At 39.0% G+C, this 23,525-nt stretch overlaps 1 protein-coding gene across 15 annotated transcripts in view; it reads left to right on the forward strand.

The window, feature by feature from the left end:
- The window catches only part of LOC137265902 (protein hu-li tai shao-like), a 53,827-nt gene that overhangs the window by 19,279 nt on the left and 11,023 nt on the right, over positions 1-23,525 (forward strand). For all 15 annotated transcript variants that reach the window (XM_067801370.1, XM_067801366.1, XM_067801365.1 and 12 more), the window contains exons 2-10: positions 7,996-8,086; positions 12,660-12,911; positions 13,515-13,663; positions 14,279-14,509; positions 14,943-15,086; positions 15,478-15,576; positions 20,100-20,270; positions 20,731-20,873; positions 23,038-23,167. In XM_067801370.1, coding sequence (XP_067657471.1) covers positions 8,020-8,086; positions 12,660-12,911; positions 13,515-13,663; positions 14,279-14,509; positions 14,943-15,086; positions 15,478-15,576; positions 20,100-20,270; positions 20,731-20,873; positions 23,038-23,167 — 1,386 coding nt within the window. In that variant the 5' untranslated portion in view covers positions 7,996-8,019. The remainder of the gene's footprint in view (positions 1-7,995; positions 8,087-12,659; positions 12,912-13,514; positions 13,664-14,278; positions 14,510-14,942; positions 15,087-15,477; positions 15,577-20,099; positions 20,271-20,730; positions 20,874-23,037; positions 23,168-23,525) is intronic.

Consider the following 23,525-nt stretch of genomic DNA (forward strand, 5'->3'; position numbering starts at 1 on the left):
GAAATTCTTTACTGTGAGCTTAAATAGGGCTGCATTATGTCACGTCAGCGCTCAGAAATAGTAAGTGTTCTTCTGTTTGTGATGCAATATGAAATCTGGAGTCAGGCAGTACATCGGTGTCTGAAGTTTACAATTATGACAAGGAGTCTTAGCTGATTCTTGACAGGTGAAACAACATTTGACATAGCTTAAATGTCTGTCACGTCACCTTTTGTAACAGTTAAATTGTTAATGACTGCTGTCCATGTGACTGGAATCATACCTTTAATACTTAGATCACTTTTGTCAGGCAGCAGTCACCAGCACTTACTGTGTTGTGAGGGAGTAGTTAAACATGAACTGATAATGATTTCAATATCATGGCCAGCAAGACAATGACTTACTGTTTCCCCTGTTTAACTGACAGCTGATTACGTGGAGTGAAGTACCAAGTAAATATGATATGCATGAATGTATGTTCTATGCTATAAATATCCTGCTGTGCTAAATCCGGCTCTGCTTTCCAAAACCCCAATGTTTTTTGTGTAGTGTAAGTGAGATTCCTCAAAAGTTATTATTGGTTTTGTTGATGTTTCACTTCAACTGAGCTTTACTATTCAGGGTTGAAATTTAGTCTGCTGATTCAAGTCCTGGTCAAAAACGTGCAGCTAGTTACATTTATCTGCTGCTTGTAAACTTACAAAAGAAGCTTTTAACAATGGAGCCATACTGCATGTCAATGTCAGACTAACTGTAGATGATTTCTAATTCACTTCCCAGTATTGTTGAGATGTCTTGGATACTGATACTGTCTTGAAGGTTAGTACAAACCTCCAATGTAATGGAAGTGGACATGAATGTTATCACCATTTCAAAGTTTTTGGCAAGTTGATAGTAAGTCAAATTTACACCACTGAAGTCACATCATAATTCTTGGGCATTTTGGTTTATATTTCCATGATTCTCTCATATATACTTCTAGGCCAAATGTAGAGATATCATGAAAATCAGGTAATATGATCCACCCAGCCTTATCACCCATACTGCATATCTTGACCATGTTGAACAGTGCTTGTCACCACACATTAGACAATGTGATCAGTTCTCAAGCAGTTTGTTTATGAACAAGTGGACACTGTTTCAACAGTGGACTGAACCCAGTTAGTTTTTCGTAAACTGATACCTCCAGTAGTTAGTTCCACATCAACAAGAATTTTAGGAGGGTGGGAGGTGTCATACTAATTACTGAATAACCCATTTACTGCTGCTGAGAGATCCTGAAAGATAGGGACTTTTCTAGCATTTGGCCTAGGACTATATATGTTGGCCCATTTATCAAGTATATGCGGTAAATGAATTAAGGACTGGTTTCCCTAACGTAGATGTAAGGCTCTCACCTCACCTCACCTCACCTCACCTCACCTCACCTCACCTCACCTCACCTCACCTCAGTCCCTCACTCACTCACTTCAGTACCCTTCTTACTCAGTAATACTATCAAAGGTTACAGTTTTGAAATCGGTATTGAAAATGTGCTACAGTGATAGAACAGTCTGAAGTAATAAATATGCTTAGAGTTTGACTGATAATGTGTCCAATGTATGCTCAAGGGCCTAACAGTATTAACAGTGAGCAGGTTGTAATTGAAGAGGCTTTACAACAGTGTGCCTATTGTATATTCAGATAGCAGACAGGGCTTTGTAAAGAATGACATTCTCAATGTAAACAGTGTTCTCAAGGTATGTGTAGATGCCCCACAACAGTATCATCTGGTAGGTTGTTACATTGCTTGGATGACAGAGCAGGAGAAACTGATCTTTAGAAGTTGTTGATTTCTAAACAAATGTTTCTATTTATGATAAAGTTTTCAACTTTTCTGTTGTGGGTGGGGTTGTGAGATTTTATAGATATTAAATTCTATAATATTGTAAATTCAACCTTGCAGTTCATATTCATGTTCCTTCACCCTTCACTATTAAGATTCATTTCTTGTTACCGTAGGTACAAGGAACTGTTACCACTCTTAAGCCTTCTCCAATCAGTAACATTGGTAATCTGAGGCCAAACATTCTTGTTGGGAATTATGTCCCCTGTATAGGATGTGCAAGAATGTGCTGAATTCCAAATTGCCTTTATCACGATCCTTTCCATTTGAGCATCCTACCTTTTGTAGTTTGTGTATTACAACTCATGACATCAGATTTTGTTCCACATCAAGTTTACATGCTAATACTGAAAGCTCTGTAAACACAACAGAGTCCCCTCCTCACTGATCTCACAGTTCAGCTATTGCTGCCAGTAAGAGGACACTGAGATCCCGGACCATGTGCCCTGTATCTCCAACAGCCATGTGTATTTACTCTTCCCCAATACCAGGTGCTGCAGTAGTAGTTCTAGTGCTCATCATATGGACTCATTATGTGGGTCATTTCTCCCCCAGTGTGGTGTTCATGCTTGCTCTAGATGGAAATTGTGCATAAGATTGCTTCCAGTGAGAGACACCAAGACACTGATGCATTCCAAGAAGAGCAACTGTCTAGGAAGGTTATTTTGGTTTCCAGGTTGATTTGGAGGTAGAACGCCACCACATTTTCTTGCTCCAGTTTTTTGCATCATTACTCGGTCAATGACTTGTTTGTTAAACATAAAGATTAGGCAGAACATGAGGAACCTGTGAAGTACTGTGAGGAATTGAAATTTTCTACCCTTTTTGTGTTGTGGTTTGTAGTATTTGTGTCTGTACACTTTGGAACTTGTTTAGGCAGTAGCCTGTTTGACATATACCTATGATTTGGGGGGGTTTAAATCCTAGACCTAGATTTTCGAAGCTGTCTTAGTGCTAAGTCGTACTTTAATGTTAATGTATGGCACTTACAACTATGTTAGCGCTAAGAGAGCTTTGAAATTCAAAGTCCCTAGCTTTTATGAGGTTTTCAATCCACCAAACCCATGTGCTTTCACTGAACTTGTTAAACTCTTTTTGTAGTGAATGAATGGATAGTGTGCATGTGTTTTGTGATGAAAAGATGACAATTTTTAATTTTAGTTCTGTTGTCATAGGTTGAAAGGCAAATACTTCTTGTCTTGTTGGACGTGAGAAATAGGCTTGATTTCTTGAATCAACTTTGCTCAGTAATGATACTCACCTTCATGGTATTCCTTTGTTGTTTGTTCCAAGCATTCTTCACTATTTATGGCAGCATTCGGAAACTAATGCTGTGATGAGTTCTTTATTATAGAGAATGCTCTCAAGTTCAGTTAGTTTAAATATGTATATGATCAGACAGCCATCATTGCACTTGCGTCAAGAACCCATCTGTATGCAAGGCAGTGCAAAGTACTGTGTCAGAACAGCTTTTTGTCTGATAGGTATGGTATCAAGCTCTTTGTGTTTACATAATACATGGTCCTGAGCCACTGGTTTTCAAAAACTTGTTATCAAGTTGTCGTATTTACATAATTTATTTAAGAGTTATTGGATTGTTTCTTGGAAGTTGGCAGTTCCGATATCAGCACTGAATTATCATAAGTTGTTCACTGGTCCCTGAGGGACCGGTAACACCATATTTATCTTAGCGAACACCTCAATGTTAATTTTGAAGTGGTTCATCGGATAGTACGCTTCTGCTAATCTGTGTAAATCAAGAGATTCGAATCTTGCATCTTGCTGATTTTTCCTGTAGGTATTGTCTTAGTAGAGTCGATCTAAATCCCTTCTTAATATTCACAGGGACTACATTTGAACGTTTCGTTAAAATTTACTTACTGGAAAGAGAGTCATATGTTTTCATAGTTGTATGTAACCATGTTACATATCTGGTACAAATACTTAATCAACAGTGGAGATTTCTGGCTAGATTTGGTCAGTACCAACCTGTATGTTGTCATAAGAGACTTCCAAATGGATTGGCCCATATTGGAAACTTGATTAATGGTCTTGGCCTTTGTTCATACTTTTGGTCCCTGGATTATCTGGTCCAAACTAATCAGTGCTTGTAACTTACTTCTAGCTTCATGAAAGCTATCAGTATTAAGGGTATTCAGTACTATATTATGTTAATGTTAATATTATGATTGTGGCATGGTATTTGTGAACTTACAAATGTGTTACATTTGCGTAATGTCATGTATATAAATCCCACTTGTTTGGTTGACATAACTTAACAAGCATCTACTCATACATTTTGATTCATAACAGATGTCCTGTTTATGGTAGTCATGCATAATTGTTTGGCTTATCACTGATCATATCTTGTATTGACATGTAGAGATCAAATATGTTAGAATGTCATTTGTGTTGTTAATCACGTAATGATGATACAGAAGAGCAAATCAGTTGACATGGTGTGCCAGGCAAATTAATGTATGATCTGTCTAATTGAAACCTTGTGGAGAAGAAATGTGAGTGACCTGTGCTTGTGTAATCATCTCATTAGGTAGTATTGCTCTAATTACATTGCAACTGTATTACTACCCATTGCATTATGCCACATGTGATTACTGAATGACATACTTGTATTTATCATTTTAACCAGTCATTGTATAAATATTATAGGTGTTGATATGCTAGTTCTTGGCTCCTGTGAAGTCAATATAGAAGTATGTTCACATGTTTAGTTTACTGACCTCATAATAGTTTGTTTATCAGCATGTGGCTTGGATATTTATATGTCCAATATAGCTTGTCCTGTCTAGGGAAATGTCTTTTCTTATGAGCTTAGTTTTTAATGACAGGGACCCCCTAACTGTCATGCTTTGTATCCAACAGTGGTTGTAGATCCGCACATTAGGTCACCTTGGTCTACAGAATTGTGTGAATTAAAGGAGGAGATTGTTTCACAAATAAGTAATCCTTAGTGTGTCTGTTGGCTTTTATGTGAAGCCTTCAGCAAATCTAGGTCACTGAAGGGCAAAGAGAACTTGAATGTCTGTACAGTAAATTTCATGAGGAAAATGTTGGTCATAAGCTGATCAGAATAGAAAGTGCAGCATGGCCCCAAACTATTGACAGCGACTAGTGTAATAAAGTCAATATGACATGTTTGATTGCCTCCAGATTTGAATCTGCCAATAGAATCCTTTACAGTGTAAATAGGCTGGCTTGGGGACACCTGTGTGTGGAGGAGTAGAGTGTCTATTGGCGTCAAGTCCAGCCTAGCATGAAAAGACTCTAGTGTTGGTTTCACCTTCTACACCCAGCGTCAGTGTGAATGACAATGATTCTATTGAAAGCACCTGCCATATATCAGATGAACTATAGCAAGTGCTGAATTTACCTGACTGGATACTGTGGTATTTATGCATTACATGAACATTTAGAAGAATCCTTTGTTTGATCAGTTAATCATTTCTCATAGAATTATTTTGACTGTTAATATAATTTGTTCTTTTTTCATATTTTGATAATGTGCATCAAGTTAAAAGACATTAAGTTTACATGAATGCTGTTACACCGATGTACAATGTACAGGGACATGGGATAAGTGCAAGGTAGTCATAACACATTTTCCCAGAAATGAGTCATTAGGTAGTTTTTTTCACACATGTGCAATTAACTTCTTAGCTATGAATATGTTGTAGCATGGAGTGAAGATGGCAAATGCCTCAGAGGTAAAGTTTGCTGCAGTTCAGTGATGAATAGGGTAGGAAATGACATACCTTCTGCTGTGATTGTGATTGAAATATTATATGTAAGATTATGTTCCCTAAGCTATCAAATAACAAGTGATTAAAATATGAGATTGTCAGACATCATGCAGCCAGTGAGTAAAATCCCTGACCTGTTAGTTGACTGAAGGCGTTGTATTGCTTGACCCATTGTTTAGTAGGAAGCTGGACACACGTTATTGTGACAAGTGGACAGTACTTGTGAATTAGCTGTGTGTGGTAACAACCCAAGGCTGTGTCAACAACTGGGTAGGTTAAGTATTGTCAGTGTCATTGCTGAGCTGTGTCCGGTGAAGAAAAGCACAGCGACACTTTGAAGTAATCTTGAATATGCAGTGCTTTGAAGGATTATGGTGTTGCAAATAATCTTGTGTCACGGTCAGCTGTCAGATGCTTTGTGGGATTTTGTCATGTACATATGTTACTGTCAGCATAATCTGCAACGTGAATTTGAACTCTAAGAGTGATGTTTGTGAGGTCCTACCTGTCTTCTCTTCATACTGTGGCTATTGAATGTGGTATTGGATGAGAGGAAGATTATAAGGGCGGACCCATCTACTTCAGTTCTCGAGGGAGATGGGTTATTGAAGATAATTGGATGGAAAACCATAACTACTCTTTGGGAGCGATCTGACCCATCTTAAAGGTTTCTCTCAGGTGAATAATGTTTGCTTTTATGTCACCATTATTGAGGGGAGTGCTTAGAAAAGTAGCATGTTTTCTTTTCACATATTGACTGAAACGATATTGGTTCAGAATTGTGGACTTGAGACAAATTAAAGAACTGTTATGATTATATAAATTTGCTTTAAACATGTTAATTCAGTTGTTCACACAGTAGAAGGTAAGGCCATGGATAGTGGGAAAGCTTTTTGAATTGAAGGGTTCGGTTTGGAGAGGGGAAGGAATAGTTGAGTGAGAGAGGAGACAAGATCAGGCTGTATACCTACAGGGAATAATTGAAGGTTCACATGGGGAACTAGATCTGGTTCTTCGTTCAACAGATGATGGTTGTGAGATAGCCCACAGGAGGAAGATGGGAAAGCTTGTGTGAAGTGTGGGATGTAGGCAGGGCTGGAGCATATGTCAGTGACAGCCGTAGATACACAGACAACATTCCGGGGATTCCATGCTCTAGTTTCAAACTTTGCAATTTGTCAGCATTCAGCATTGTTTATTTGATTACAGAGGCTCTTGTATTGAAGAACCATGATACTTGTCTGCATTTGAGCATGGACAATAGAGAATATCACATTACTCTATTAGGCTTGTTGTGGAACATGATTGTAGTACAAGGAAGTAACTGATTATTTATGTCTGAAAAAGAAATGTGTTTACTTACAGTAAATTTTTCCCAATGAAAGAAACCATTTTACACAAGCACACCAAATAGCGAATACCAAATAGCAAACTAAATAAGCATCTTCTGCGTTAGCTGGTTGCTTTACATATTAACACCAGGCCAGGATGGAGAATTATTTGTGTCTTGAAACAGAATTGGCTACTGTCTGGGGCACTCCAAGGTCAGGTTGTCCTATCACATGGTGTGTCACTGTTACATCAATACAGTTTGTCTAAGACACCATGTTGAGCAAGTAACATGATGTAAGCTGGTTCAGTTAGCACAATTAGTCCATGGGGGTACTTAAAGCAGTGACTCACTCATGACATTAATGACTTAACAGATAGTCACAGTCCTTCCCGGTGAGTTATGTCAGGTTTCCTGATCTTGGAACATTGATCGTCTCTCATGCTTCATCGTCCACTGTGTCTGCTTGTGTCAGCGCTGGTGTGTTTTAGGCTCAAGTGGTTGCCATAGGGCAGTAGTGCGAGAAATCATGACTCACTGACTGTTAAGAGTTTCATCACCGAAGGTTAGGTGTTTAAGAATAGTGTTTGGGCTTGTGTTCAAGGTTGTGTATTGACATGAGTGCCTGTTTGTGTGTTTGAAAATTCATAAGGTAACTAATGTCAGTTTTTCGTGCTAGCCCACTGATATTGTATGCAGCACATGGATGTTCCATTCTGTAAACTGGATATGATCTGATCAGTCCAAGTTTTATACCATTAATGATAAATGCCAAGGTAACAAGTACCTGTTGAGATCCTTTGGTTTGATGACTTTTTGCTTAGACAATTTGTGAAGTTGATTGATATATGTAAGTTTTGATTTCATAGTCAGCTAGTACTTAAAGAAATTCAATAATCAGTGCAAGCATTCCCCTACCCTGCGTGTAGTGATTTTAGGGAAGCACTGGGTAGCATTTTACATGATTTCACTGTACTACAGGAGTTAAAAAAGTATTTGTCACTTAAATTAATTTAACAAAACGTTTGTTTTGTTTGCAGGGCGTGGCTGGCCAGTAACACGGGATGAGCGACGGAAGTGCCCAGGTTAACGGGCCAACCAGCCCCACGGGGAAGTACATAGACACAATAGGTCAGTATTTGCTAGCAGCAGAGAAGTTTGGGGTCATTGTGACCATGTCCATTGCTGATGGAATGTTCTGACTTTCTGACAAATCGTTGTTTTTTTTCAAACTGTGGTTACAGCTGCAGTTCTTCTAAAATGAATTTTGGTGATTGGTGTGTAAAGCTTTGCAGGGATGTGTTGTGGAAGCATTATAAATATGATATAATGACACAATATGATAACAGATAACTCCAGATCACATTTCCCAATACCTTCACAGATTTCTTGACAATAAACACAGTTTTGAGAAATTTCTCCATTTTTGAACATACATTGGAATAACATGTTTTTGTAGAAAATGCTGTAGGGCATACACTACTATAAGGTATTAGTACTGTGAACAATTGCATAATGTTGATGAAGCTAAAATAATCTTGATAAAAGTTACTCTGCAATTTGATAGTCCTTCTGTGCTTCAGAGGGCACTTTATGTAGGTGGCTTAACTCATTTAACACGGTTCTGGCTTACAAGGGATAATTTATATGAGTTGCACTTATGGAGGTAGGATTTGGGCAGGTTTAAGTCAGGCAGATTGCACACAATCAAGAAACTACTTTGATTACTGTTCTAAAAAGTGGGGTTTTGGAATCTGAAACGATAACTAACAAGTGTGAGCCTGAACGCAGCCCTAGATTAATGATTACAGGTTTGCTTCAAAAGGTACAATGTTTTAAAGATTAAGTGGGAATGTAAGAATGTTTCTTTAAAGGCTAGTTTCATTTTTCTTCTGATGTGTATCAGCATTTTCGCATGGGCAACAAACCCAGTCCCACTTGGCAGAACTCCATATATTTCTTGGGTAAGGTGAAGTAGGAAGTGTCGAGAGAGCTTCAGAAGCAGCTCCTAGTTTCCCTGGAGTCAAAGCAGCAGGGCAAAAGGGGATGTAATTATTGTGACGGGGTGTCAATCACTGTAGAGTTCCTACTTCAGGACTTACAACAACCATTATCTCTGGCATAGCCTCTGGCTTGAACTAACTTGCTGTGAAATTAATACTTCTTGATTGAAATTTGGCAGTCTTCCTACTAAACTGGGCATGGAATCTATTTCTTAATTTTATTATGCTTGATTGAGGTGATTTCGTGAAGAGATGAAGGGCAAAGTCACTTCCTTGGTGTATGGCTAAGTGGAATCTGTAAATCTACTTGACATAGAGATAATGAATTACGTTGCTCTTGTGAGGTTTATAGTAATATGAGCCTTGATGACAGGAATTAGTGAAAGAATGTGTGATTACCAGCCAGCAAACCACTCTGTTTAAATTATTAGAAATATCAATGACTTTGTTACCTTGAGTGAATAGTAGATTATGAATAGTAGATTTCATTTGCTTGGGATGCGATTAGTCTGGGTTCAGTTCTCTACCATGGGACAGTGTTTGACGCATGTTGCTGTTATACCCTTTCTTCTATTTTATTTGCAAACCAGATCACCCAACCAAATCAATCGCTCCATGTTGTGCAGTTGTAGATAGTTGCTTCTAGTATTAACTGCTGAATTTGTTTCTAACAGTATCTTTCAGAGTTCTAGGGGCCCATGTCATAAAACCCCATAAAATTAAAGACCTCCTCTGTTACTTTGTTAAATGGATCTGTGAGTTCTTTACCACCCTATAGTTGCATCTTGGTAGTGGGTCAAGTGGTCCTGTTAAACTGAAGGTCTGATGCATCGCCAAGGTTAATGTTTATGGAAAAAAGCAGTTTGATATTTTCCAAATTAGTCTCTAACCTTACTTGCAGTGACATCAGTACAGACCCTGAACAAGAAAATCAATAGGAGGATAATTACAAAGACAAGAATCTATTTATGTTGTTACCTGGCAGACATGGTGCTTATGCTTATGTTGAGTGTAACCATGACAACAAAAAGCTACTGTCTGTGAAAGGGGCTAATGCCTCAGTTCTGTGTTGATGGAATGTGATTAACTTGTGAGCATAATTATTAACTTGTGTGCATAAATATGATTATACTGATTAATATGATTAATTGGTGCTTTGCTGTCTAATGACAAGAATCAACATTGTCAGTGATCGTACTTGTTCAAATCAGTATCATAGTCAGCTCTTTCATATTGATGGTGGGGTAGCCTGGTGGTGTTCGCTCGTCACGCCGAAGGCCTGAGTTCAATTCCAAACTTTTGACAATGTGTGTCTAGCCAATTTCTGGTGTCTCCTGCAATGACATTGCTGGAATATTGCCAAAAGCAGCGTAAAATTAAACACACTTACTCCCAGTATCCAGGGATTTGGATAGAGAACTTTGACAGTGGGTTGTGTTGGGATTATTAACAATTTCTGAATTTAGAATGGGCCACTGCCCTTGTATCAATAGTACACTTCAAAATTTTTATGGGCCAATTTTTATTCTAATGTGAAAAGTGGCCCATGGCCCCCGCTTTTTGCAATCCCTGAGTATCAATCACGGATTGTCTAATCCAGATTTGATTGTTTATAGGCCACAGTCATATATCTGGGATTTTGCTGACTTTTGCATTAAACAACATACATACTCTAAAGATCCAGCGTAGATTTTAAGGGAATGAACACACCCAAGTTGTAAGTGTTGATCGATTTTGCATTGTGAGATTGTGACATCACCGTACCTTGATTGTTGTGGTGCTTGCTCATGCTTTCAACCTGTGGTATCATGTGTAGATAGGTAGTTGGTTACTATGATCAGTATTTGAAATACTTTGCTGCCTGACTGCCTGGGACAGGTTATTTTCAACACAGACTGCAAGATTCTCAAATTCATCTGCTGATCAGTTTAAGATTTAGACATGTATATGAAGATATTTTGTGGCAGGTATGTTTTAGTCAGGGTTGGCAAGTTTTACATCGAACCAGGGCTGTGGTCTGGCTGAAATTTGTGGGAGTTTCATACCCTGCTATGATCCTTAGAGTAGTCTGGCTGTGACATAACACTACATTCACTCACTCTGTAGCATCTATATAACAGAAATAAAAATTAACACAAGAGAATTTAGGCTCCAGATTAAAGCCAGTAGGTATCTATCTATACACATGAGATTTTGACTTGCGAATTAAATGCACATTAATTGTGCATGTGGATGTCACTCAGTGGACTGATTAACATTTTATGGCTTGTATTATGTGTCTAGATGAAGCATAAGTGTTTCATAGTTATAGGCAGTAATTATACAAGGGAACAGACCATGGTATTGTGTGAATTTGTTATGTCATTAGGTTATTACTTCTGTTATGGTTGCTGTCACATGTTTGTAGTCAGGGTTGTGGTTCTTCAGACATAAAATCACTTATACACAGCCAACTTCAGTATTAAGTGGCCCTGATAGGATTTTGTGTGTATAGCTGTAAGTGTGTTGCTGTAAACACTGCTATATTTATATTTCATTTACATGAGTATGAAGAAACAGGTAAGCTACGCTGAATAATATCTTCAAAACAGCATGGTTTTGAGTGAGTGTTTGGGTCTGATCTTGATGTAGAAGTTTGTTTCCAGCAAGGATAAACAACAACATGGCTGTGAGATAAGGTGTATCAGAGATGCAATGTGAAACTGTCCTCAATTCAACAGTCAGACCTTAAAGTAAAAGGGATCGCTATTGAAGCACCTATCTCAGCCCATTCACCTGTCATTGATTCCATGTTGCAAATAACTTGTCATTCATTAGTTTGTCTGCTGCAGTATTTAGATTTATTTAGCAAGGTTATCATGACCTTGCAGAATGTCATGATTGGGTCATTTACACTTTGGGTCAATCCAACACTAATATCACATTTTCTAAGTGTATTGTGATGGTATATTGTATTTGGAATCTTAAGTGACCCATACTTGTCACAGCTGTTATCATAAATCCTGATTAAAGGAATGCTTGAATTTTGTAAAAGGATGCACTTTCACACTATGATAAGCCAACTGGCATCTATTGGTTCTACATGCTGTGTCAGGATTCATGTGTGCGCCAACCCTGTATGTTGTATGACCGTTACCGGTGGTGTGTTTGCTTAACATGTACTGCTTCTGCCAGGCATTGAGCAAGTCAACACAGCCATTACTGAGGTCTGACTAGTCATTTCCTATGTGATAACATCTTAATTTGACAAAAGATCCAAAGGAGTGCAGATAAGATGCGTGTCTAGTGTTATGTCAGTACTTGGTCTAGATGTTACATGTGGTTGTTTCCATTGACATTGCACCTTCATCACAGGAACAAGTCCGCCAACACTTTTAGTGACTCCAGCATTATAGTAAAGTTATTAGGCATATACTCAGATGACTCTTCTAAATGAGGAGGGTTTGTAATTTTGTAAGAATATTCGTAGTTTCTACATGTGATAAATTTTATTTGCAAGACATTTTAATTGATTATTGTAGAAAATTGAATATATTATTGTGATCTGCAAGTATTTGTCATTTTTTGCTATTCTTTGAGGGGATTCAGGGTGGGAATTAGGGAGACTTCAATTTAATCTGGTTTTAAAGAGTGACTGGATGAATCAGTGGTCAGCCTGTGCTGGCAACACAGTAGTCTTACACATATACTTGTTTTTGCAGACCCGGACGACCCGGAGTATCAGCGACAGATGCGGCGGCCGGCAGAGGTGAAGGAGGATGTGAAGCAAATGGAGAACCGCAGCCGCGTCTCCGTCATCCTCAACAGCCAGGCGTTTCGGGAGGAGCTGGAGCAGATTGTGGAGGAGCAGCTTGCCTCAGGGTCGCATCCTGCGTCGCTCATTGCCCTGCAACAGATCTCCGACCTTCTCCTCCCACACTCAAGATCCAACCTAGGATCTATGGCCAAAGGGGGTAGGTAACACAACCAAGTATTGACAAGAATCAAAAGATGAAAGTCCTGAACCCCAGTCCTGATCCCAAGGGGATCCCTTGCTAAAATGGGTGGTAGGGGAAGCCTTGTGTTTAAAAAGTGTGTGCCGAAGGCCAGGGTTCAATTCTCTACATAGCACATTGTGTAAAGCCCATTTCTGGTGTCCCCAGAAGTGATATTGATGGAATACTGCAAAACATGGCATAAGACCCAATGCACTCTCTCACCTTGTACCTGTTCAACAAATCAATCTTACTGCTAGTGATTGTAATTTTACTCCATACTTAAACAGGTGCTGCGTTAACCTAGTAGTTAAAGAGTTTACTCATCACACCAAAGGCTTGGGGTTTGATTCCCCGCATGGGCACTACGTAAGCCCATTTCTGGTGTTCCCTTCTGTGATATTGCTGAAATACTTCTAAAAGCAACTTAAAACTAAAAACTCACTCACTCCCTTACTTAAACGTGGATTTATAATAGTTATCCTGTGGGCAGCTCATATCTAATGTCCCAGATATTAGTAAAAGAGGAGTACTCATTAAAATTTCGTCATTCTTCTATTAATTGCTTGTGTTGTGTTGCAGCCTCACCAGTCATTCCAGTAAATGATATCCGAGGGGTGGATTCAATGAACTACACTAAAGGGGAGAAGGTCCTGCGATGTAAGCTGGCATCGTTATACAGACTTGTTGATATGAATGGCTGGACACATGGAATCTACAACCACATTAGCGTATGTTTCCATCTTTCATTAACCTACCCAAATCACACATTTTATCATGCGTTTTCTTGTCAAATAATGTGTGACCCTTGAAGATCAGGTATAGAACTTATCTTCAGTAATCCATGCTTGTTGTAAGAGGCCGTTAACAGGAGTGGGTGCTGCGCTTGTGGACTTGGTTGACACATGTATTTGTATCCCAATTTCGTAGATCTATGCTCATGCTTTTGATCCTGGAATTGCCTGGTCCCAACTGGATTATTTGTAGACTGCTGTCATATGCCTAGAATATTGCTGAGTGTGGCTTAAAACTAAACGTATCCCATAAGACCACTATGTATCATTTGACTGAGCAGTCCCGTGGCTGCTTAGTTTTTTTTTATTGTAACAAGGATTCAGAAATAAAATGTAAATTACAAAAAAAACCAATAAAACCGTCTTTTAACTAAAGAGCTAATAGAATTCCACTTTTATTTGGTGTAAGTGCACATGATGAGGTAAGTGTGGTATTTTCAAAGACAAACAAATAATCTCTGTGTTCATTGTTTTTCTTTTTAATTTTCAATTCATTTTGGTGCTTGAATCAAAGTTTCTGACCACTCTAATTTCTTGTATTTCTGTATGCAGGTGCGTGTAAGTCAGGAATCTGAGCACTTCCTGCTCAACCCATTTGGATTGCTGTACCCCGAGGTGACTGCCTCAACACTCGTAAAGGTAGACATGAAAGGTAATCTCGTAGACCCAGGATCCACGACGTTCGGGGTGAACAAAGCTGGCTTCGTTCTGCACTCAGCCATCCATCAAGCCCGCCCGGACATCAAGTGCATCATTCATCTTCACACACCCAATGTTGTTGCAGTAAGTTAACTTAGGCCAAGTTGGATTTCATTGTGCATGGTAAAGATCATAGGGTCATGACCAAGTAAAAGCTAGGAGACTGATGGGGAAGGACTTGTTGCCACCATTACTTTAGGTTCCTAGATTTCCATATCCACCTTTGATTGTAATCGAGGAGAGTTGGCAACTTAGCAAGGAGAGATAAATTAAGTTGTCCATTTGTTTTTGTTTCTTTTTTCTTAAAGTAACTATGTTGTTAGAGTGGATTATTTTAAGGCTGTGCAGTTATGGATCACGCCATTATAATAAGGTTGACGATTATTAGGAATTTGGCCTCAGGCACTGATGTCTGCAAATGATCATCAGCCTTCATATTTTCATGGGTATATCTTGATATTTTTCTGTCAGTATATATGTCAGTCACATCCTTAACTGTTCAAACTTGTTTTTCCAGGTATCAGCAATGAAGTGTGGATTGCTCCCCCTTTCACAGGAGTCCCTTATTTGTGGGAACATCAGTACTCATGAATACACTGGAATACTGGTGGACCAGGAAGAGCGAGACAAACTTGCTCGCAATCTCGGACCCACAAATAAGGTTGGTGGTTCTCCAGGATCATTTATCTATTCAGAAGCCCTCATGCAGCCCACATCTCCCAATGCCCGTAAAAGTTACGGAAAAATGTTATGACAGCTATGAAATAATTGAAGTGTTATGTATGAAAATAATAGTGATGAGACTATTTTTTCTGAGTCTGCCAAATGCATTTAGTTTTGAATTCTAGCTATACCTGTTTTTGGAGTGCTTTGCTCTTGGAGACATTAACAATGTATTTTGTACAGAATGAACTAAAACGGAGTCATGGGTAGTGGAGAAGAAGTAAGTTAAATGGGTGGGGTTAGAACTGAATTTGCAGAATTTCAAAACCAGTCAGTTTTTCCCCTTCAAGTCTGTAGTTATTGTTCTGAAATCTGCATGGATGATTCAGGTGATGCTGTTACGGAATCATGGAATGGTAGCCTGTGGAGAAACTATGGAAGAGGCGTATCATTACGCATTCAATCTGGTCGCTGCCTGTGATACTCAAGTAAGTTGTACTTTTAACAAAAGAAGTAATGTAACTGATTTCATTCTATTTCCAGGGAGTGGTATCTTTTCCTAGTATCTGTTCCAATGAATGTGAAGTTCGTATTAAATGTCTGTTTGTCCCTTATCTTTCGATATTTTTAAAGTTAACAGTATCTTGTTTTTGTGGAAGTATACTGAAAGACTTTGAAAATGCATAGAGGATTTTTAATTAATTATATCCAATGAAAATGAGGTGTCCAATGTTAGAATAGTTAATGGATCACAAGTCTTTTTGACTTATTGTCCGAGTTCGAATCCATTCCATGTCCTTGAAAACAGAGTCTTCCTCAGTACGTTGACAATTCAATAGGGCTGGATATTGCCCTGATTTTCATATTGCGATATATTGCAATAATTTTACAGATATTGCAATATATTGCGATATATTGACTAGGAGGTTTCTGCCCATACACATACATCATAAATTCATTATAGCTCTCTGTGTGTGACATCAAGGTCTAAGTTACCGTTACACCATTCATTCAGGCGCCCTGTGTATCGCTGTAAGCCAGTGGTTTACAGATAAATAACAAGATATGGAGACAACATGGAATGTTTAATTGAAGTATTGCAGTTTTGTGAACACAATAATAAAGGTAACAGAAATAAAATAAATATGTTTTGGCACTTTGGTTGTTTAATAGCCTCCAGACTGACCTAAATTTAGAAAAGTATAACATTTTGTAACAAATGATAACACTATGGAAACATAAAAATAGTTGAATCAAAGGCAAGTCTGCCACCAGTAATCTGTCAAAGTTGTCCACATTAGTGGAAATGCACCCATTACCACAAACGAAAATAAAGTTCAGTTGCACACTTTGCGAAATCGTTCCTCACACAAACTGTTCACTTCAAGTTCTTCTTCAGGAACAGAAGCATGTCCAGATTGTCGGGCTTCAGTGAAGCTCTGTTGGGTGTAATAATGTCTCCAGCTGTGGAAAATGCGCGTTCAGAGGGTACGCTTGTGGCTGGGACACAGAGCATCATTTTCACAAACACAGCTAGGATTGGAAACCTCAACTGATTTACTTTCCACCACCCCAAACTATCACTGCTGAGGGGAATCGGGCCGTCATTAAAGTACCTGTCAACATCATGTTTTGCCAAATCGAAAGGCGATTGGGCAGGTTCATCATCAACAATAAATACGTCACCAAGGATTCCCTCCAACAGACTAGGTTTACTGGTGAAACTGTTACCTTCAGAGTCTACTGCTTGTTTTGATGAAGTAGTGATGTCTGTAGAATCCTTACATTCAGGTTTCACATTAACAGGCACATTTTCCTCAATGTATGGGAGGTTAGGGAGAGCAGGGATAGATTCTGTGGGTTCAGTCTTTACAGTGAGTAGCTTGCGCTTTTCTGTAATCAGTCTGGCAGTCTCAGTCGTGACCTTTTTAAAAACATCATACTTTTCTTCATCACTGAGGAAAGGCAAATGTTTAAACCTTGGATCCACTGCTGATGCACAATACAGCAAATCTGCCTGTTTGACATATCTTGGCTGAAGGTCTGATGTCATGATCTCTTTCATTTCCTTGATGGTGGCACTATCTGCATCGTCAGGTCTCAGTGCAACAGTGAGAAGGTGATGTTTCAGAGGCATAATGACAGAGGCAGTTGGTGTACCTTCAGAGCAGAGAAGTGTTGTCATATCTTTCATTGGTTTTAAGAAATGGACAACCTCCTCTGCAAGACTGATTTCATTATCAGTTAGTGACGGTAAATCTCCCTTTGTCTTGGAAGTTTCCTTTGCCACAAGCGCAGTAATGATAGCTTCCCGCATTTCCAAAAATCTTGCCACCATGTCAAAGGCGCTGTTCCAGCGTGTCACACAATCAATGATAAGGTCATGGTTTGGGAGAGCGAGAAGTACAGCCCTATCTCGCAGGACTTGATTTGCTGGTGGACAGCGATGAAAGAATCCAACAATTTTTCTCATCTTTCCTAGGATATGTGACACCTCTTTCACCTTGAGGGACTTTTGCACAGCGAGGTTGAGTGTATGTGCTAGACATGGTACATGGAGGTTGGACTTGCACAGGTTTACAGCCTTAGTTATGTTTGCTGCATTGTCTGTAGTGACAGGGGGAAACCCAACAGTAGTGTTGACCCGCCAATTCTGTACAGCACTTTGTAATTCATCAGCAATGTTCTGAGCTGCAACATGAAATATAGAATATCATATTAATTTTAATCTTTGATCAAATTAGACGAATTCAGTAAGTTTTAGTAACATTCATGCAAACAAATGTATATTTAAATCTGGAATCTTAAAAAGTAAAATCAATATTGAACCACTTTCAGTTAATATTGATTACTGAATGGGTTTCTGAGCAATGTTTTAAGGGATTCGTTTGGATGGAATGGATTCATAAATAAATTTGCAAAGATAATTCCTTATACAAATTTGTAAAATTGTTTGGATTTTTTTTTGACAGCTTGTAACATTCACTATCCCAATGTGCCACCATATTGATACGGCATTCAGTGATTTATCAAAAGAACAAATGCTTATTTAATATTTACACATTCAATTACCTGTGTGGCTTTCATTGAGGACACGTGTCTGAAGAACTAAGTTGACAATTTCCCAGTCCTTGTTGATATGGCATGAAGTGATAGTCAGGTAGCTATCTGTAGCACAACTCGTCCAGCCATCGGTTGTTAACGCAACCTATGTAATTATACAGAATGGTGGGTTTCAAAGAACAAAATCTGTGCAGAGTTACAGGCAGTAAGATTGATAATTCGTTTATTCAATGATAAATAAAAGAAAGATTCAGTCTAAAATTTTAATTGATCATTGAAAGATACTGTGATGTGGCTTCCATATGTACAAGAATCTTCTCCCCAAATGTAATATTTTAATTATTTATGATTTTTTTATGTCAGTGAAACAACACAACATTCAAGCAAGTTGAAGCAGTTAAAAATGACTCTACTACACAAACCACATACCTGTTCAGCTTCCTTCAGTTGTATCAGAATTTGTCTCTTTGTCTCTTCATACATCTGTGGAATGATTTTATTGGCAAACGTATACCGTGAGGGACAGCGGTATTTGACATCTAACTCAGACAGGAGTTCTCGAAATTCATGATCGTCTACAATCGAGTACGGCCGAAGTCCTCTTACGATGAAACGTGCTATCTTGTTTGTGATTGACATCGCTCTAGGTGAAGTGGCCGAGTACTCCTTTTTTTCGAACACGTGGGTGATAGTCTGTTGTAAGCACTGTGGCGCACACTCGGTAAGCACTTCTGGCTCAAGTTTCACTTTCCCTTTCCCCAAAGTGACAGTCTGAGACGACATAATCTGTTTCTTGTGGTGAATACGAATGTGGGAGCTCAGATTGCTTGTTCCCCCGCTGTATTTGACATTTACGTTACAGCTATTGCACACAGCTATGTTCTCTTCAACCTTACCATCAGAGATGCGGTAGACGTGGTCAACTTCTGGTAACAGCGCCAAGACAAGACCGACAAATGCAACTGGCTCACCTCAGAGACCGCTTCTGGACAGAAGCAACAACAGCAGCAAACACCATAGGCAGACATGGCAGGTGAATCCACCCCATTACAGTTTGACAATGCCTGAGATGACGCTCCTGCCGTGGTCCCATCTTACAGCCGCATCACCGCCAAGCCCGACGACAATTTACTCACCGATATGGGCTTCAACCACGACTTTTCTTCCGGAGAATTGTGTTATCTGATGAGTCGGGGTACTGTGTGTCCTTTGTTGATGGATGAGAACGCCAACGCATGTGTGTGCCAGCGAGATCGATTTAGTGGTGGCAGCGTGATGGTTTGAGGGGCAGTAAACGCATGTTTCAGGAGTGATCTTCATGTCATCCAGGGGAATCTCACAGCACAGCGCTATGTGGATGAAATTCTTAGGGCTGAAGTCGTTCATTTACTTCTCCGTCACCAACGACCCCAACGTCAGTTGATTTTTTCCAGCATGACAACGCACGTCCCCACACCACAAGAATCACACAAGCTTTCATCCAACAAGCTGGGATCAATGTGATGGACTGGCCCACATATTCACCAGATTTGAACCCTATGGAACACCTCTGGGATGAACTGCCAAGAATGGAGAAACATTCCAATGGCGTTTATCACTCGCCTCTGTGACTCTATACCTCAGCTTATCCATGCTTGTGCCCGGGCTGATGGTGACACAAGATACTGACTGCTAATGTGAGGGTAGCTTACTTTGAATGACGTCATTCTTATACTGTTGAAACTTCTGCATTGTATTTTTTCTTTGTATTGAATGTTCATTCAATGAGCTTTTGAGAAATAATACCAGTTGATTTCATCTCTGGTCGTTTTCATTATTTATTCCATATAAAAGTTGGCTATGCGTTTTCAAAGTCCTTCAGGATAGTTATTAAATATTTAATTTGCTGTTACCAAGGACTAGATTGTGAGAGCTGTTTCTGTAAATTACCTCGATGTGTTGTGTACAGATGAGAGCAGCACCAGCAGGGCTAGACAACCTGGTTCTGGTTGATGATGAGACCAGGAAAGAGACATTCAAGGTGGCCAGCCAAGGTGGGGGAGGGGTGGATGTCACTGGACGTAGATGGAAGACAGGAGAGCTGGAGTTTGAGGCCCTCATGAGGCAGTTAGATAATGCAGTAAGTCTCCCTTCAATATTTATCTATTTTTTGTAGGGTGAGAAAGTTTAATAGTCCACACTGAAGATGTTCGAATACTTCGAATCACAGTGTCCGTCACCTGAAAATATTGCAGTGTTGAAGCACGATAACCTTCTCTCATACCCTCATATTCAGGGCCAAAGTTGGTGGTGAACAGAAATTGTAAAACATTTCAAGAATAATGCACTATGCAAAATAAGTTCAAGAACTACTATTTCTTGCTTATCTCTATGCCATTTTATCTCTGAGTAGTATTGTCATCAACATTGTTAGTTAGTGTGGAAAGGCATCCTTACCACTTCATTTGAAATTAAGGATAGAAGTCAAAGCTCTTTGGCATAACCCTAGCATGAAAAGAGTGAAAAATCATGATTCTTTCGCAGACATTGACAGTAAATGTTGAAACTGATAGAGATGAACATTCTGTTGCTGTTTCCAGGGTTTCCGCACAGGCCATGTTTACAAGATGCCTATTCTGAAGCAGGAGAAGAAAGAGAGGTCTAACAGTGACGTCGAGGTTCCCCCATCCTCCAGCTCCTTCACATATGTTTTTGATGGCGACATTGAACATTCAAAATATGCGTAAGTAAAGCATTTCTTCACATATTTCCCACGTTTGGCTCTCACGGTGACATTCTGTTGCTATTGACACAATCACTAAAGACTTTAAATCATGACACCAGGACTTCTGCATTTTTGTCTGACTTGTAATGAAATGGGTTGGCATTTTCAATCATATTTCAATAACCAAAATGGCTGTTATCATATTTGAGTTAAAGCAAGGGGAAAATAAGAATACTCACTTGTTGCATTGCAAGCCAGACTTTCGTAGAGGTCTTGGGCCAGTGACCTTTTTATGTGCTGAGGAAATCAGTATGTCAGAACTAACATACTCTGCTGTACAATTACATATCCTTGCATGTAGTGATAATTGTAGAATGATTTGCTCAGTTTTGACGACTCAGCAGTAATTAACAACATTACTAACATGTTTCTGATTGCAGATTGAAGCATCTTTAAAATGTAAAACCCTTTTTTCTTGAGCCTATTAAACTCTGGTATTTGGAAGGTTTGGTGCCAATACCCAAGACTTGCTCTTAATCACCTTTGATGTTCAGAAATAAAACTGTGGGATGTTGATTACTATCCTGTTGTTTTTGAGATATGCACCCCAAATAATATGCCTTTTTATTCAGAAAATACTGGCTGCTTATGACAGTATTAGAAGAAAGTTGTGCCTGCAGTTTCTAAATGTAGTATTGATGTTAAATGAACCCCTTTGAATGATGGGTAACAGTGGGATCGCATAATGGTTAAGGCGTTTGCTCATCACATGAAAACCCAGGTTTGATTGCCCACATGGGAAGAATGTGTGAAGGTTAATTCTTGTGTCCCCTCACCATGATATTGCTGGAATGTTGCTAAAGGTGGTGTAGAACAAAATTTTGTGGGTCAGTCAGTGTGAATGATGGATGATGACCAAACCTTTGTTTGAAGGTAGAATTGATCGTCAGCAAATGTTATTTGTTAGTATTTAACATAAGGACTGTGACAAGGACACTATGATATTCATCTCTAATTGCAAACAACTGGTAAATATTCCTCTTGTACAATGTTTGGATAGGATTTTTCTTTGTTTAATGCAGTGCCAGAGAACTTGCTGCTTTTCCTCTTGTTAACTTCAGTTCTATTTTCCATTGATTGTTGAGCTTGTTTCTTGAGTTCATGTCACCAAGCTTTCATTTCCCAATGTAACTGACAATAGATGTTCACAGCCTGTCTTTGATTTATTTGTGTTCTGCAAATGCATGTTGAAATGTTGCTGGTGTGGAAACTTTGCTAGAGTCCTTTGTAACCAAGGTAACAGAACTGATTTTATCAGATTCTGCAGAAGCAGAAGTAGTGATAATCTGCCACAATACCTGCATGCTTTGTCTTCCACTCACCTGATAATACCTGCAGTGACCAGTGTCCATACTGCTAATGACCTGGATAATTAATTTCTCATATTGATCAGTGATAGTATTGATGACTGTTTACAGTAACCATGGCAACTGTTTAATCAGTTTTGTGAATATTTGTTTCATTAATGGGTCCTGAATATTCATGTGTTAATATTGATTTTATCAATTCACAATGCATCTGTAATATTCTGATTTTCTCATTCACTGGTATGTATGAAAGTAAATTACTACAAATGCTCTTTTCTTTGCTGCATTTGATTTTATTTGTGATTTATTGTTGGTCAGAACTGAGCAAATCTGTTTATTGATGTTTTCCTTGTAAATATGTTAAAGAGATTGGAGTAAAGTGATCAGTGGCCTGGAACAAAAGTTCTGTGCTTGTACTTTAAAAATGTATGTTTTCACATGTATTCTGTTCAACATGGGGTGTTGTGGTTAGGTATGAGTAATGATAAGAACATGCTCCAAGTGTTACAGTGAAACCTAATTCCTGTGACCATTGTAAATGTACGATGTCCATAGTTCGTGACAAGTCCCAGTATTGGATAATGAGGACTGGTTAAGATGGGACCTTCGTTAGTAATTTGTAGAAAGCTAATCTGAAATATTTGATTCAAATCTGTATTTTTTTCTGTCTCTTGCAACCAGTGTTGTGAGCCAATGTTGATATCTGGGCAGGTCTGGATAAATCACTGTATTTTGACCATTCAGTGGCAAAATCATTATGTGGAGTTAATTATCTCTATTTTTACTTACATTGTGTTACTTTTCATGCTGGTCAGGTCTCCATTGAAGACTGCCTTGGAGAGACAGAAGCAGGCTTACAAGGCTGGCTGGCTCACGTCTCCCAACACATACAAGAGACAGGAGCTAGAGGAAATTGGTACAACCAATCCCAAGAAATACACAAAGGTTAGTGGATCTGGCTGACAGTTTACTCTTAATGTTGGTCATGGTGGTAGAGGAACCTGTTGATTGAAAGTAGGGACCCCTGTAGAGTTTCAAGGTTAGAATAGTGTGATCTGTGAAGGTCCTAGGGTAGAATAGGCCTTCAGCAACCCATGCTTGTCATAAGAGACGACTAAGGGGATCGGGTTGTCAGGCTCTCTGACTTGGTTCACACTTGTCATTGGTTCCCAATTGTTCAGATCGATGCTCATGTTGTTGATCTTTGGATTGTCTGGTGCAGACTCGATTATCTACAGACTGCCGCCATATAGTTGGAATGTTGCTGAGTGCGGCGTAAAACTGGAGTCACTATATCTGGTAA

This window comes from Haliotis asinina, chromosome 15, assembly GCF_037392515.1.
Source record: "Haliotis asinina isolate JCU_RB_2024 chromosome 15, JCU_Hal_asi_v2, whole genome shotgun sequence".
Classification (NCBI taxonomy): Eukaryota; Metazoa; Mollusca; class Gastropoda; order Lepetellida; family Haliotidae; genus Haliotis; species Haliotis asinina.